Below are 12,091 nucleotides of genomic sequence, written 5' to 3' on the forward strand. Positions count from 1 at the left end.
GAAAATACTCTAGTAACTCTGTCAGGAGCAGCCACAGTGCAGCGCCCCTGTATTCAGCTCCAGATTTGGAGTAAGGTTTGGTCCGGACCCTTTTGCTTACTGTGCATGTTTTAGATAAGTTAAATTCTAAATTACAAATTGTATCTTTTGAAATGTAAAAAGCCCTGAAGAGGGAATAAAGGCATATATTGAATTGCAAGCTCCAATGTGTAAATGCATTGTTTTGTTGCAGAAGCTCGATAATCACGATAATCAATCAATATTGTACCATGAGGAAATACTGTGCTAAACTTGTACCATGAGATTTGTATCATTACATCCCAACTATTCGCAAATTCATTATTTTCAGAAGCGAGTGTAGAATCTTCAAGCCTTGTGGTCAGTGGTCAAAGCAAACTCTTGACTGTGAGGGATGTGATGCAGTCATTTGTGGCTGTGCTGCTAAAATAAGGCCTGAGACAGACTGTTTTCCACAGGTGATGTCTGCCCTCACAGAGCTGTCTTTACACACGGCACATGTGAGGGTTTCACTCTAATGTGATGATGGGGTTCATGCACTTTGTGCACAACACGCCACTGTAACAGCATTTTGGGTTGCACAGAATATCCCCAACACTCTTTCAATCAGTGTAATTAATACAATACAATAACTACTAATTGATTTTAGTTTTGTGAGAAATGACATACAAAATGCTTTACCAACATTGCTCATCCAGTACTAAACCAGAATTAAACTAGGACTAGACTCGTACTAACTAGGTCTAAACCAGGACTAACCAGAATCAAAACAGACCTAAAGCAGAACAAGGAATAAACTAAAGCCAAATCGGGTCTAAACTAGTGCTAACCCAGAATTAAACCAGTTGGCAACATTCATTTTTAAAATGATTAATATTTGGAAGATGAAATCGTTTGAAGGGCCTGCTTTGGCCCCCGGCCTTATAATATAATAATAGCCCTGGTTTACGGTCTTAATGTGGTTTGTTCTGTCGCCTCAAGAAGGTTCTGGTTTTTCATCAGGTTTTTTAAATATTTTTTCTAGATCCTATAATTTCAGATTGTCAATTATTAGCTCTTGACTTTTGAATCAAGAGGTTCACAGCCAATCCTCTGTCAGTAAAAGTATTTGTTTTGGAGTTTAGCCTTCATAAAATGTATATTGAAAGACGTTTTTATTTTGTGATTGACCCAATGTAACCCAATGTTTTTACTTTACACTATTGTAGTTGACATAGTGAGACTGGCCAACCAACATTAACACTGAAGTGTGTAGAATTTGTTACTGCCTCAAGATTTATTTCACATTTCATGATGTTTGGATGTTTGTTTGTCTGTTGAGAGATGGACAAGGTCAAGCAGTACTTTTGAGAGTCATTTTCACAGCTCCTGACCGCAGCGCTTTGGCCGGTTGTGTGTGTGATTTGTGTGATGGTTTATGTAGTGCAGGGCAGAGAGCCAGTGTTTAGGCCTGAGCCTGAAGGACAGAGTCTGGTCACTCTGTGTGAACGGTTCTCTGCTCTGATGGACACACCACTCCAACACAAAACATGCTCAATCAGACTCACTCGCTGTAGACAAAGCATTTACACACACGCACACTGCACGCACACTGCACGCACACTGCACGCACACTGCACGCACACTGCACGCACACTGCACGCACACTGCACGCACACTGCACGCACACTGCACGCACACTGCACGCACACTGCACACACACTGCACACACACTGCACACACACTGCACACACACTGCACACACACTGCACACACACTGCACACACTCCACAAAATTATTTGATTTTGTCCATAATTTGAGCTGTAATTTCTATGCTTGGGTGTTCTTACAAAGCCACAACTTCAGATTTAAGACTGTGGTGTTGGATTTTTGTTGCATTTCTGAACTCCATGATTCACTTCTGTGATGGGTAATTGTAAGTTATGAATACATTTTGTGTGACACAAACTCTTCATGTGCAGTGCAGATAAAAAAGCTGCTTAGCTTTTGTCTCCCTCTACAGTCCAAAACGGTGCTATGCCTTTGAACAAAAATACTTGTTATAAAATGCATCTGACGGCAGGGGGCAGTAGATCTAAGTTTAGTTTAAGAGGTACTGTCCACTGTCAACTCAATAAAAAAAGTTAAATCAATTTACAGATTTTGTTGTTGTACAAACCCTATTTCCAGAATGTTTAGGCAACTTTATATTTTGTTTTTTCTCGTCTTAGTTTAGCAGTTCATAATTCAGTCTTCAACGGTTAATTATTTGGTATGTTTGAAATGTGCTTTGTCACGTCCTCTTTACCTTTGGAACATAAGTTGTATCTTTGGCTTATCATGCTTGCATTAGGGTTATCCCTTTTTTTTGCTCATCAAATCTGTTAAATGAATGAGCATTGTATCATATCTGACAATGTTTCACTATAATATAATGATGTGTTTATGCAGATGATGCCGGTACGTACTTCCCGAGTGTGAAGCGGGACCCCGGGCGGTACTTGCAGCCCTGCTCAGACTCTGTCAAGACCTGGCTCCAGAGCATGAAGACTGCGGGCAAAGTGCTGCTGCTCATCACCAGCTCCCACAGCGACTACTGCCGCCTCATCTGCGAGCACGTGCTGGGGTGAGCCTAACACACCACCGGAACTAGTGTCAAACCAAAATGTAAAGGTGCATTGTGTGACCTTTCTGGGGAAGGGTCGGCCACCTGCTTTACTCCATGGAGATTGCTTTGCCTGGAATGTTTCACTGTAAGGCACTAATCTAGGGTTGAAAAGGGGCAGACACTTTCTGGAAAATGTCAGAAAATTCCCTGGAAATTTCACATGGGAATTTTTGCACATGACTTTTGAAAAACAATCTTTTTGATCATCTCAACTCCCACTCTTATAATAAAATGTTTGCCTTTCCCAAGAAGAAGAACCCATTAACTGTGTGAAACTACACAAAATACACATAACATACAAAACAGTATTTCTCCAGTGTTTTGAGGCTAAATCCTCTTGAACGTTTTTGAACCTCGCAGGTCTCTCTGACCTTAATCATCTCACTCTTCTTTATGTCACTGTTTAAAAATGGCCTGGATGCCTAAAACGTCTTCCTCATTGAGCCCTTGTGATCACATCTGGCAATGACAAAATGTTAATGCTGTTACTCTTGGCTGTGATTGTGAAAGCACAAATATTAACGTCTATTTCCACATTCCAGTTTTCCTTTTTTCTTTTTTTTTAAAGATTATTTTTGGCCTGTAGGCTTTATTGGACAGGAAAGGACAGTGAAATGGGGGATGAGAGAGAAGGGAGGACATGCTGCACATTGTCGGAGTCGGGATTCAAACTCACAAACTGCGGACAGCTGCAGATATTCCAGTTTTTCATGACTGTATTGAAGACTCCAGTTTCATTGTTTGTGCTTTCCAGGAAGGACTTTGAGGAGCTGTTTGACGTCATCATCACAAACGCTCTGAAACCAGGCTTCTTCTCTCTGGTCCCTCATCAGAGGCCCTTCAGGAACCTGGGTTAGTGCTCACTCCTCTGCTCTTTCAACATGATTGTTGGCCGAGCTGGCAGGGGTTGTTATAGAGATCATTCACGTGACGTCACACGACCGCCCCCCACGCTCCCCCCGGCTATTTTGGCCATGTTGTCCGTCCTCAGTGCGTGTTCCCCTATACAAGCCCATTCTATACCGCAGTCTGTCTGCTTCGATTTACGAAGAAACAAGGTTCGAAGAGGCCCAAAACCTCATTAATGATATTGCACGCTTTATTATAATCAAAATGGTGAAGGTTTATGTGGCAGTTGAGTGCAGAAACCGGGAAGATAAACGGAGAGAAGTTCTATCGTATACCGAGAAACCCGGAAATAAGAGCGCGATGGACATATCTATATATATTTAAGTCTATTGTGTTCTGCGCACACTGTAGAATTAACATCAGTTTTAAGGGTAGACCCTTTGTTGATCTGAAGTTCTATCGGTTGTCACTCACTCGCGCGGCGCAGGGAGCTGACAGCTGTTCAGCCCCGTGCAGGTGACCGAACCCCGGGCATGCAGCCTCACGCACCGCTGCCTGCGCTGGAGCTCCGGAGAATTAACGCTGTAGAATTAACATCAGTTTTATTTAGGCGTAGACCCTTTGTTCAAAATTGGGACTTTTGAAGACTGTGTGATTTAGGCATCAAATATGGATCTGAGTAGAAGATGGATGGATGGATGGATGGAATATGGATCTGAGTAGATTGATCTAAATATCGACCTCTGTATAGCTCATCCAAGGAGTTTGTGGACTCTGAAAGCACTGGGGCCTCCATAATTTACGTTTGAGATCACTTTCCACGCTCTATCAGTGCAAAGGAACGCAACTCTGGATGAACAAGGGGGCGGCAACCTATGACAAGGGGGCGGCAACGTATGCGATCACGTGGTTTTGTGACGTCTGTGAATGAGCTCTATAGCTGTAAATGATCCTTTCACTCTTTATTCAAACACGGTGCTAGGCTGAGTGGCAGAGATCAATTTAGGGGGCAAAGGTCTCTACCCATTGAACTACTGTCAACCACACCTTACCAAACCCCTCAACCTAAACTAATACCACTAGAACATAAAAGACAATAGAAAACAAATCCAGTTCCCAACCTGTGGTGCATGTACAACTGGTGAAATGCATGTGCTTTTCAAATATGACGGCGATAATTGCAGGCTGCTGTGATCTTCATAATCCTGCGCTGAATCCAGTTTTATCCATATGTTCGTTTAGACTGTGCTTAGACCTGGGAAAGGCTAATAATGCCAGTAGTCTTAAATCAAATACATTCCCCATCTTAGCACCACAGATACGAGTTGCTGGGGTTAATAATTTGTGAATTATAACTTTGCAAACACATCTCGGTAAATCTTGACGCTGGCAGGAGGCGTTACATGTGTTTGCCTGGAACAGAATAAGTGTTAGTTGTCTGTTGTCATGTGAAGTCAGAATGCTGATTTGAAGAGCTTTTCCAGTCTCTGAAACATGATTATATGGACTCTAAAGATGTGTTTGTCAAACATGTTTCCATCAGCTAAGCTAGAAATTATCTGTTCTCGTTTCATAATTGTAATTTCATCTATTTACACCTAAAGCCATGCCCAGGAGCTTGATTTATTCATTGGCATACATTTGATCACCAGACAGATGAAGGGACTGTTTGTGCCAGTGGCTGTATGGTGACATTTTCAAATAAGAAAAAAAAATATATAGCTAAACCAATACACATAGTTTGAAGTTATACAATATAAATGACTCACTGGTCAAATGTAAAAGACGTTGGACCAGTAGCGTTTAATAAATGACGTGGCTGTTAATATACACCCATATGTCCATATTTTAGTTCTTATGAACAGTATTGCAAATATTACTGTGGTGGTTAATCCTCTTTTCTTTTGTTCTCAGTGAACGACGTGGAGGAGAGCGAGGGTCTCCTGTCTCTGGACAAACCGGGCTGGTACTCTCAGGGAAACTGGCCTCATCTACACGAGCTGCTCAAAACCATGACCGGAAAACCAGAGCCAAAGGTACGGCTGCTATTTACACGCACACACACGTTTATGCAGCAAGCAGAGCGCAAACGCCACACTGTACTAACAACTGTAAATCACATTAAGCACATTTCATAGTAAAACTCAAAAGTATCTATACCACATACGAATCTATGGTATACTAAAACTAGTTTGGTGTAGCAATACTGAAATTTAAAAAAAAAATGTTCAGGAAAGTTTAAATGTTTTTTTTTTTTATTTAAGACCACATGATAATGTTAAAGAATTGAAAATGACATTCCTTTGTCCAAAAAAATAGAATTTTTATCATCATTGTTACATTGAATTGAGTGTTTCTCTTTGTCTCGAGATCAAGTTATCATTTTAATATTGTGACAACAGTACTGGTGACAGAAGAAGTGTCTGAACTGTAATCATTTTAACATCTGAAGGACATGTTCAAAAGTCCTGTAAAACCCTTATGCAGTATTGTGTGGGCGTGGTGTTGGTGGAGTGTGTCGGCACCCAGACGCTGGCACACTCTGAGCAGATGTGAAGAGCGTGATAAATGAGCTCCAGCACATTCACAGAGGAGTGAAGGGAGAGGAGCGCGTGGGCCCTCTGCCAGGTCAGACAGCACACTATTTCATGTTCCAACTGGACTATGACAGAGTTTGCCCTGAAGTCACATGATCCACCAAATTCAAGAGAATCCACAATATTTCACAAACATTTAACTGAAGCCAAAGATGTGGGTTGGCTCTTGCCACATGTGATTACACTTAGGGAGCTCATACAAATGTAGAATTCAAAACTGGTTCCTTGGTCTGAATCATTTTAGTAACTTGTTTTAATAAATAAAAGATTGCTTAATGGTGCACTGTGTAACTTTCCTAGTGTGCGATGGCAACTCATCTTTCTTGTATTAATTCAATTTTTCAACTTTATAATCAAAATATCATATGGTGGGACATTCCTGGCAAAGCAATAAAGACTCCATGGTTAAAAGCAGGTGGTGGATTCTCCTCAAGAAAAGTTACATGGTGCACCTTGAAAAAAGCAGTTGAAACTACAGAGACTATGGTCCTTTTCTTCTTTTCAGTGTTTATATTCTCTGCCCATTACGGGCCTTTAAATGTGGATATTGTTACATTATAAACCAATGTAAATGACATAGTTGCTGCTGGGAAAGTATACCGTAATAAGAGAAGACCTGCTGACATGTGGACTGAGGAAGTGTGTGAAAAGGTGTGTTTAAGCAATTCAACTGCAGCGGAGAAAGTGCTAAAAGGAATGAAAAGGTGCACAAGCCTGGGGAGACCTGCCAAATAAGAACTGTAATTTAAGCTTCTCTTTGGAAAACATATAGAGAGATGTGTATGGACAGTTGGTGAGAGCATAATTCAAGGCAGGATGTGACCTACAGACAGAAGATGGAGGGGATAAGAGTTGCACGTGTGAAAATGAAATGTATAGTTATTGTAGAGAAGATTGGGGACTCCCAACACAAAAGTTATTTGATAGACTACCAAATATAAATCATGTAGGCTTCAGAAACTGCACTTTCTAGTAAAACCTACACGTCATCAGCCCTCCTCACTGCCCCTCCCCAGCGCAGGTCAATAGCCGTCTGTTTAAGCCATGTTCAGGGCTCAGGAATGTGCTGCGAGGCTGCTCTCAGATGACCCTGGACTTTCTCCCCACTTTCACCTGAAGGCTAAGAACACAGCATGCATGCATACAAACGCTGACTATTCAAACTATTTTTTCAAAACTGACGATTAATAATGCTATTCATTGATTATTTGCACAACCTTTACTTCCAAAACCGCTCTTATTTTTCTCAAGATTTTTTTCAAAAATGGCCTACTAGTGGGTGGTGTAGCCAAAGATTATTATTAATGAAAAAGACAATGCAAGATATTAACCTAATTAAATTAAATTACATATTTACCAAACAAAACAATGGACACTTTAAATCTGACCTTTTTTAAAATTCAGTTAATAATCCTTTTAGGAATTACTACTAATTTTAGTAGAGCTTCCTCTACCCCATTGTCTACTCTTCTACCCCCTGTTACATCCCCATCTTTTTCTTTTCTTTCTACTTCTTCTGTCTTGTTCACTTTATCTGTATATTATTGTGTATTGTACGTGCTGTCCCCCCCTGTCTGTAAATACCCCCCCCCCCCCTTTTTTTTTTGTATATGTTAAGCGTCTTTGGGTCACTGAAAAGCGCTATAAAAACAAAAGTTATTATTATTATTAGGCCCGAGCGCCACAAGCTGGCGAGAGGCCTATTAATCTCGTAATCTGCGAAATCGAGCGCGAAGCGCTCGCCCACTTCCAAACACTCACTAACGCACTCCTTCACTCACGCACGCCCCGTGCATACTAATTAGTAGTAGGAAAATGGAACTTTACCGTTGTAAACGGGCGAAGCCCGTGCAAAAGTACGCACTAAACGAGCACTTTGCATTGAGATGACGACCGCGAAGCGGTCGTCATCCCCATATAAAGCACTCATTTGCGCTAAGTAGCTCACGAATACGTTCCCCATCTCTTGCATGTTCCGTGCATATAAGCATGTAATGCAAAAATTGAACATTATTACTGTATAGAGGGCCAAAAACACAAAGTGGGCGGAGCCCACTCAAAATTAACGAAAGTACCCGTCAGTGACCAGGGACCCACACCATGAGGTAGGAAAGCGCGAGCGCTTTCCGAAAATGTATAGTTTATGATATTTGAAAAATGGGAAACATTGTTTTCGCATCGGAATCTTCTTCTTCTTCTTCTTCTTCTTCTTCTTCTTCTTCTTCTTCTTCTTCTTCTTCTTCTTCTTCTTCTTCTTCTTCTTCTTCTTCTTCTTCTTCTTCTTCTTCTTCTTCTTCTTCTTCTTCTTCTTCTTCTTCTTCTTCTTCTTCTTCTTCTTCTTCTTCTTCTTCTTCTTCTTCTTCTTCTTCTTCTTCTTCTTCTTCTTCTTCTTCTTCTTCTTCTTCTTCTTCTTCTTCTTCTTCTTCTTCTTCTTCTTCTTCTTCTTCTTCTTCTTCTTCTTCTTCTTCTTCTTCTTCTTCTTCTTCTTCTTCTTCTTCTTCTTCTTCTTCTTCTTCTTCTTCTTCTTCTTCTTCTTCTTCTTCTTCTTCTTCTTCTTCTTCTTCTTCTTCTTCTTCTTCTTCTTCTTCTTCTTCTTCTTCTTCTTCTTCTTCTTCTTCTTCTTCTTCTTCTTCTTCTTCTTCTTCTTCTTCTTCTTCTTCTTCTTCTTCTTCTTCTTCTTCTTCTTCTTCTTCTTCTTCTTCTTCTTCTTCTTCTTCTTCTTCTTCTTCTTCTTCTTCTTCTTCTTCTTCTTCTTCTTCTTCTTCTTCTTCTTCTTCTTCTTCTTCTTCTTCTTCTTCTTCTTCTTCTTCTTCTTCTTCTTCTTCTTCTTCTTCTTCTTCTTCTTCTTCTTCTTCCTCTTCTTCCTCTTCTTCTCTCTTCTTCTTCCTCTTCTCTTCCTCTTCTTCTTCCTCTTCTTCTTCCTCTTCTTCTTCCTCTTCTTCTTCCTCTTCTTCTTCCTCTTCTTCTTCCTCTTCTTCTTCCTCTTCTTCTTCCTCTTCTTCCTCTTCTTCTTCCTCTTCTTCTTCCTCTTCTTCTTCCTCTTCTTCGGGACCAACCCCCCTATTTTTCACCCAGTGAACATTGACGAAAAGTCACAAAAATGTTCACACCTCTAAAAATCGTGCCTCTCTACATTCTGGCTATTTCCCTTTTCTAAAATAAAAAAAATTGGCGCATCAGCGCCCCCAAATGTACCAAAAATGCATTGAGAGATGGGAAATGACCCAAAAAAAATCTGATCGTAGAATCATGAAATTTGGCGCAGAGGTAGATGGTGACAAGAGAAGTAAAAAATATTATTACGGCAACGCCGTCCGCCCAACCAAATGTCGGCCATATTGCTTCAAAAATGGCTAAACATGACTTCGGAGTTTTTCCAAACGTCGTACTTTTACGAACTCCTCCCAGGGCGTTGGCCCTAAAAAGCTGAAATTTGGTGAAAATGCTACTGAGGAGTGGGACATCAAAAGTTATCCAAATTACATTGATACCTCTCACGGTCTCTGTGCGGCGAAGCCGCAAACTGTAGCTAGAATTTCAGAAATCTCCCATATTTAAAATTTCTGCCGTTTGCGCGGATAAAGTCCGAATTGCGTCAAATTAGAATCAGTTGTTAAACTCTTTGCCCTAAACCTACTTGAAGTGAAATAAATTCATTTGGCGCCACAGCGCCCCCTACAGATTTTATATGGAGGTTAAATGTTTAGTTTTGCGAAATTATATGAAATTTGACACACAACTCAATTTTAGCATCCCCATCAAAAAAGTCAATGTCATAATTGTTATGGCGTTGCCGTAACGATGACCGAAACCTCCCATGTTATTCCAATGGGGCCAGAACATGTTTACACTTTAGACTTTCACAAACTCCTCCCAAGGCGTCAGCCCTATTAACCTGAAATTTGGTGAGACTCATCTTCAGGACCATCAAAAGTTATCCACATTTTCATTCAAAGAGTCACGGTGTCTGTGCGGCAAAGCCGCACGTTTTGCCAAGAATTCAAAATAAAATTGCTTTTTGATGGTAAAACAAAGGGGAGAAGATGTGACAGCGTCACAGATTCAGCAGTAGGCGTGATAAAAGGACAATTGGGGCGCGTTAGCGCCCCCTCCTCTTGGTGTGGCGGCGGCGTGGCGAGGGCCGATCATTGCCGCTTGCGGCTATATTTATTATTATTATTATTACTTGTTTTCAAGAGTTCAATTTGTAATTCTTAGCTGGATAAAGGAACATTCTGGTTCCAAGGATAGTTCATAATTTAAGCCGCCTCTCCACATGTCTCTGCCCTGTTGGAGTGTTTGCTGTGTGAGGAAGGCTCCAGACCCCACACCGGCTCGGACACAATGGCAGCTCTTTAACCTGGACCCAGCGCTTACTGCTCTCGAGTGATAAGCTAAGAGCCGGGCCCCATCTGTGTCAACACCGTCTTCCTCTGCCTCCTCACACACGCTCACCTCAGGCTAAGCTGGAGAAACTGACAGCTCCATAATTACAATACATTTAGTATACTGTTCTTTGAAGCGTGAATATATACTATTGAATATTGCTCCAATTTGTAATATAAACACAGTCACACTAGGTGCCATTCCAGTAATCTCCAATCACTTAGTCCAGTATGGTATGGTACTTATTTATATGGGAGTGTCTGCAGAGCCGCGGCCGAAACTGCCATGTTATTTTTGTGCCGGCCGCACGCGGCAGCTCCTGAAACTGCGCCGCTATTTGACCGCGTTTTAGCGCCGTTTAAGACCGCGCCGGGTTAAGGTTAGGGTTAGGGTTAGGGTTAGCCATGACGCTATAAGAGAAGTGCAGCGGTTCTTGAAACTGCGCGGCCATTTGACCGCGGGCCGCGGCTCTCCAGCTACGGCCTATTTATATATGGACAGGGTACAATAAACATTCACCAAAAGGAACTATGCTTTGTACAGGTTGTAGCAAGAGATGCTCATTTCCACCTGTGGCCTCTGGGCAGTTTGATGTATCAATTTACAAAATGGAAAAATATATCGACACATGACCATGTCGCATACATTGTCACTCTTAATATACAAATAATTTACAAAACAAGTTTCCCGCATTTTGAGCAGCCATTCTCCTCTTACACACCATCTCTTAATTTTAAGGCAGTTTAGACACTTCCACTCGTTCATTACACATTTGCTTTTCCAAAAGCCATTTTTTGGTCAGGTGTGAAGATGTTTTTAGATCAGTGCATGTGATAGTCTCTGCATGTGTGTAATGAGTCAAAGTGTCTTGCCCAATAACATCAGTTACTTCACCTTTTTAATATGTAGGCAGACAATTAATCATGAGATTTGTCAGGGGTCAACTTTATTTTGTTGCCCTACAATACATCAGCCCTCAAGGCCAAGTTGAGCTTTAGTTCCAGTGTCTTCAGCTCATGGACAGTTTCGGAGGCAAACTGAAATCTGTGGCCTGTGTAAATATTTATCAGACTAATCCCAGACTTTTGGAGAGCTACCGGCAGCTGTGGCCCTTTAGGGGAAGGTGTGGGGGGGTTATGATTGTGAAGCCCCTCCCCTCCCTTCTGTTTGTTTACATGTGAGGCTGTCTGACACAGGCTGCTCTGTCGCAAACTGCTACTGGAATGCTGTACATCCCTTTTATAGACATCTCACACAGAGGACAGTGCCTCGTTGGGATCTCCTCTTCATGTAAACAGCAGTGGCAAAGAGTAATAGATATAGTATTGAGTCACCGCTTCATAATCAAACGTACCCTTGTTTTGTGAGGGTACATACAAATGTATCCTCACAAAATAAGGGTTGGAAATCTCCTCACAGCAACAAAGTCCAGTGTCTGTGGAGATGTTATGTTCTTCCAGTGCCAAACAAAAACCTGCTATTTAGACTAATCCTCCAGCTCCTATAGCTCCTATAGCTCCGGTTTGGTGTTTTGATGTGGACGCTGCACTGGGACACCCACTGCTCCTCACAAGTTGCCCCAGTAGCATTGAA

The 12,091-nt window shown here is 41.5% G+C and overlaps 1 protein-coding gene across 1 annotated transcript in view; it reads left to right on the top strand.

Annotated features, from left to right (window-relative positions):
* nt5dc1 (5'-nucleotidase domain containing 1) overlaps window positions 1-12,091 on the top strand; it is a 49,603-nt gene that overhangs the window by 29,519 nt on the left and 7,993 nt on the right. Inside the window, exons 7-9 of the mRNA XM_072445339.1 lie at window positions 2,450-2,624; window positions 3,421-3,518; window positions 5,430-5,551. Coding sequence (XP_072301440.1) covers window positions 2,450-2,624; window positions 3,421-3,518; window positions 5,430-5,551 — 395 coding nt within the window. The remainder of the gene's footprint in view (window positions 1-2,449; window positions 2,625-3,420; window positions 3,519-5,429; window positions 5,552-12,091) is intronic.

Source organism: Eucyclogobius newberryi, unplaced genomic scaffold, assembly GCF_026437365.1.
Source record: "Eucyclogobius newberryi isolate DKJ021-1_F unplaced genomic scaffold, fEucNew1.0.hap1 SCAF_1, whole genome shotgun sequence".
NCBI classification, from domain to species: Eukaryota; Metazoa; Chordata; class Actinopteri; order Gobiiformes; family Gobiidae; genus Eucyclogobius; species Eucyclogobius newberryi.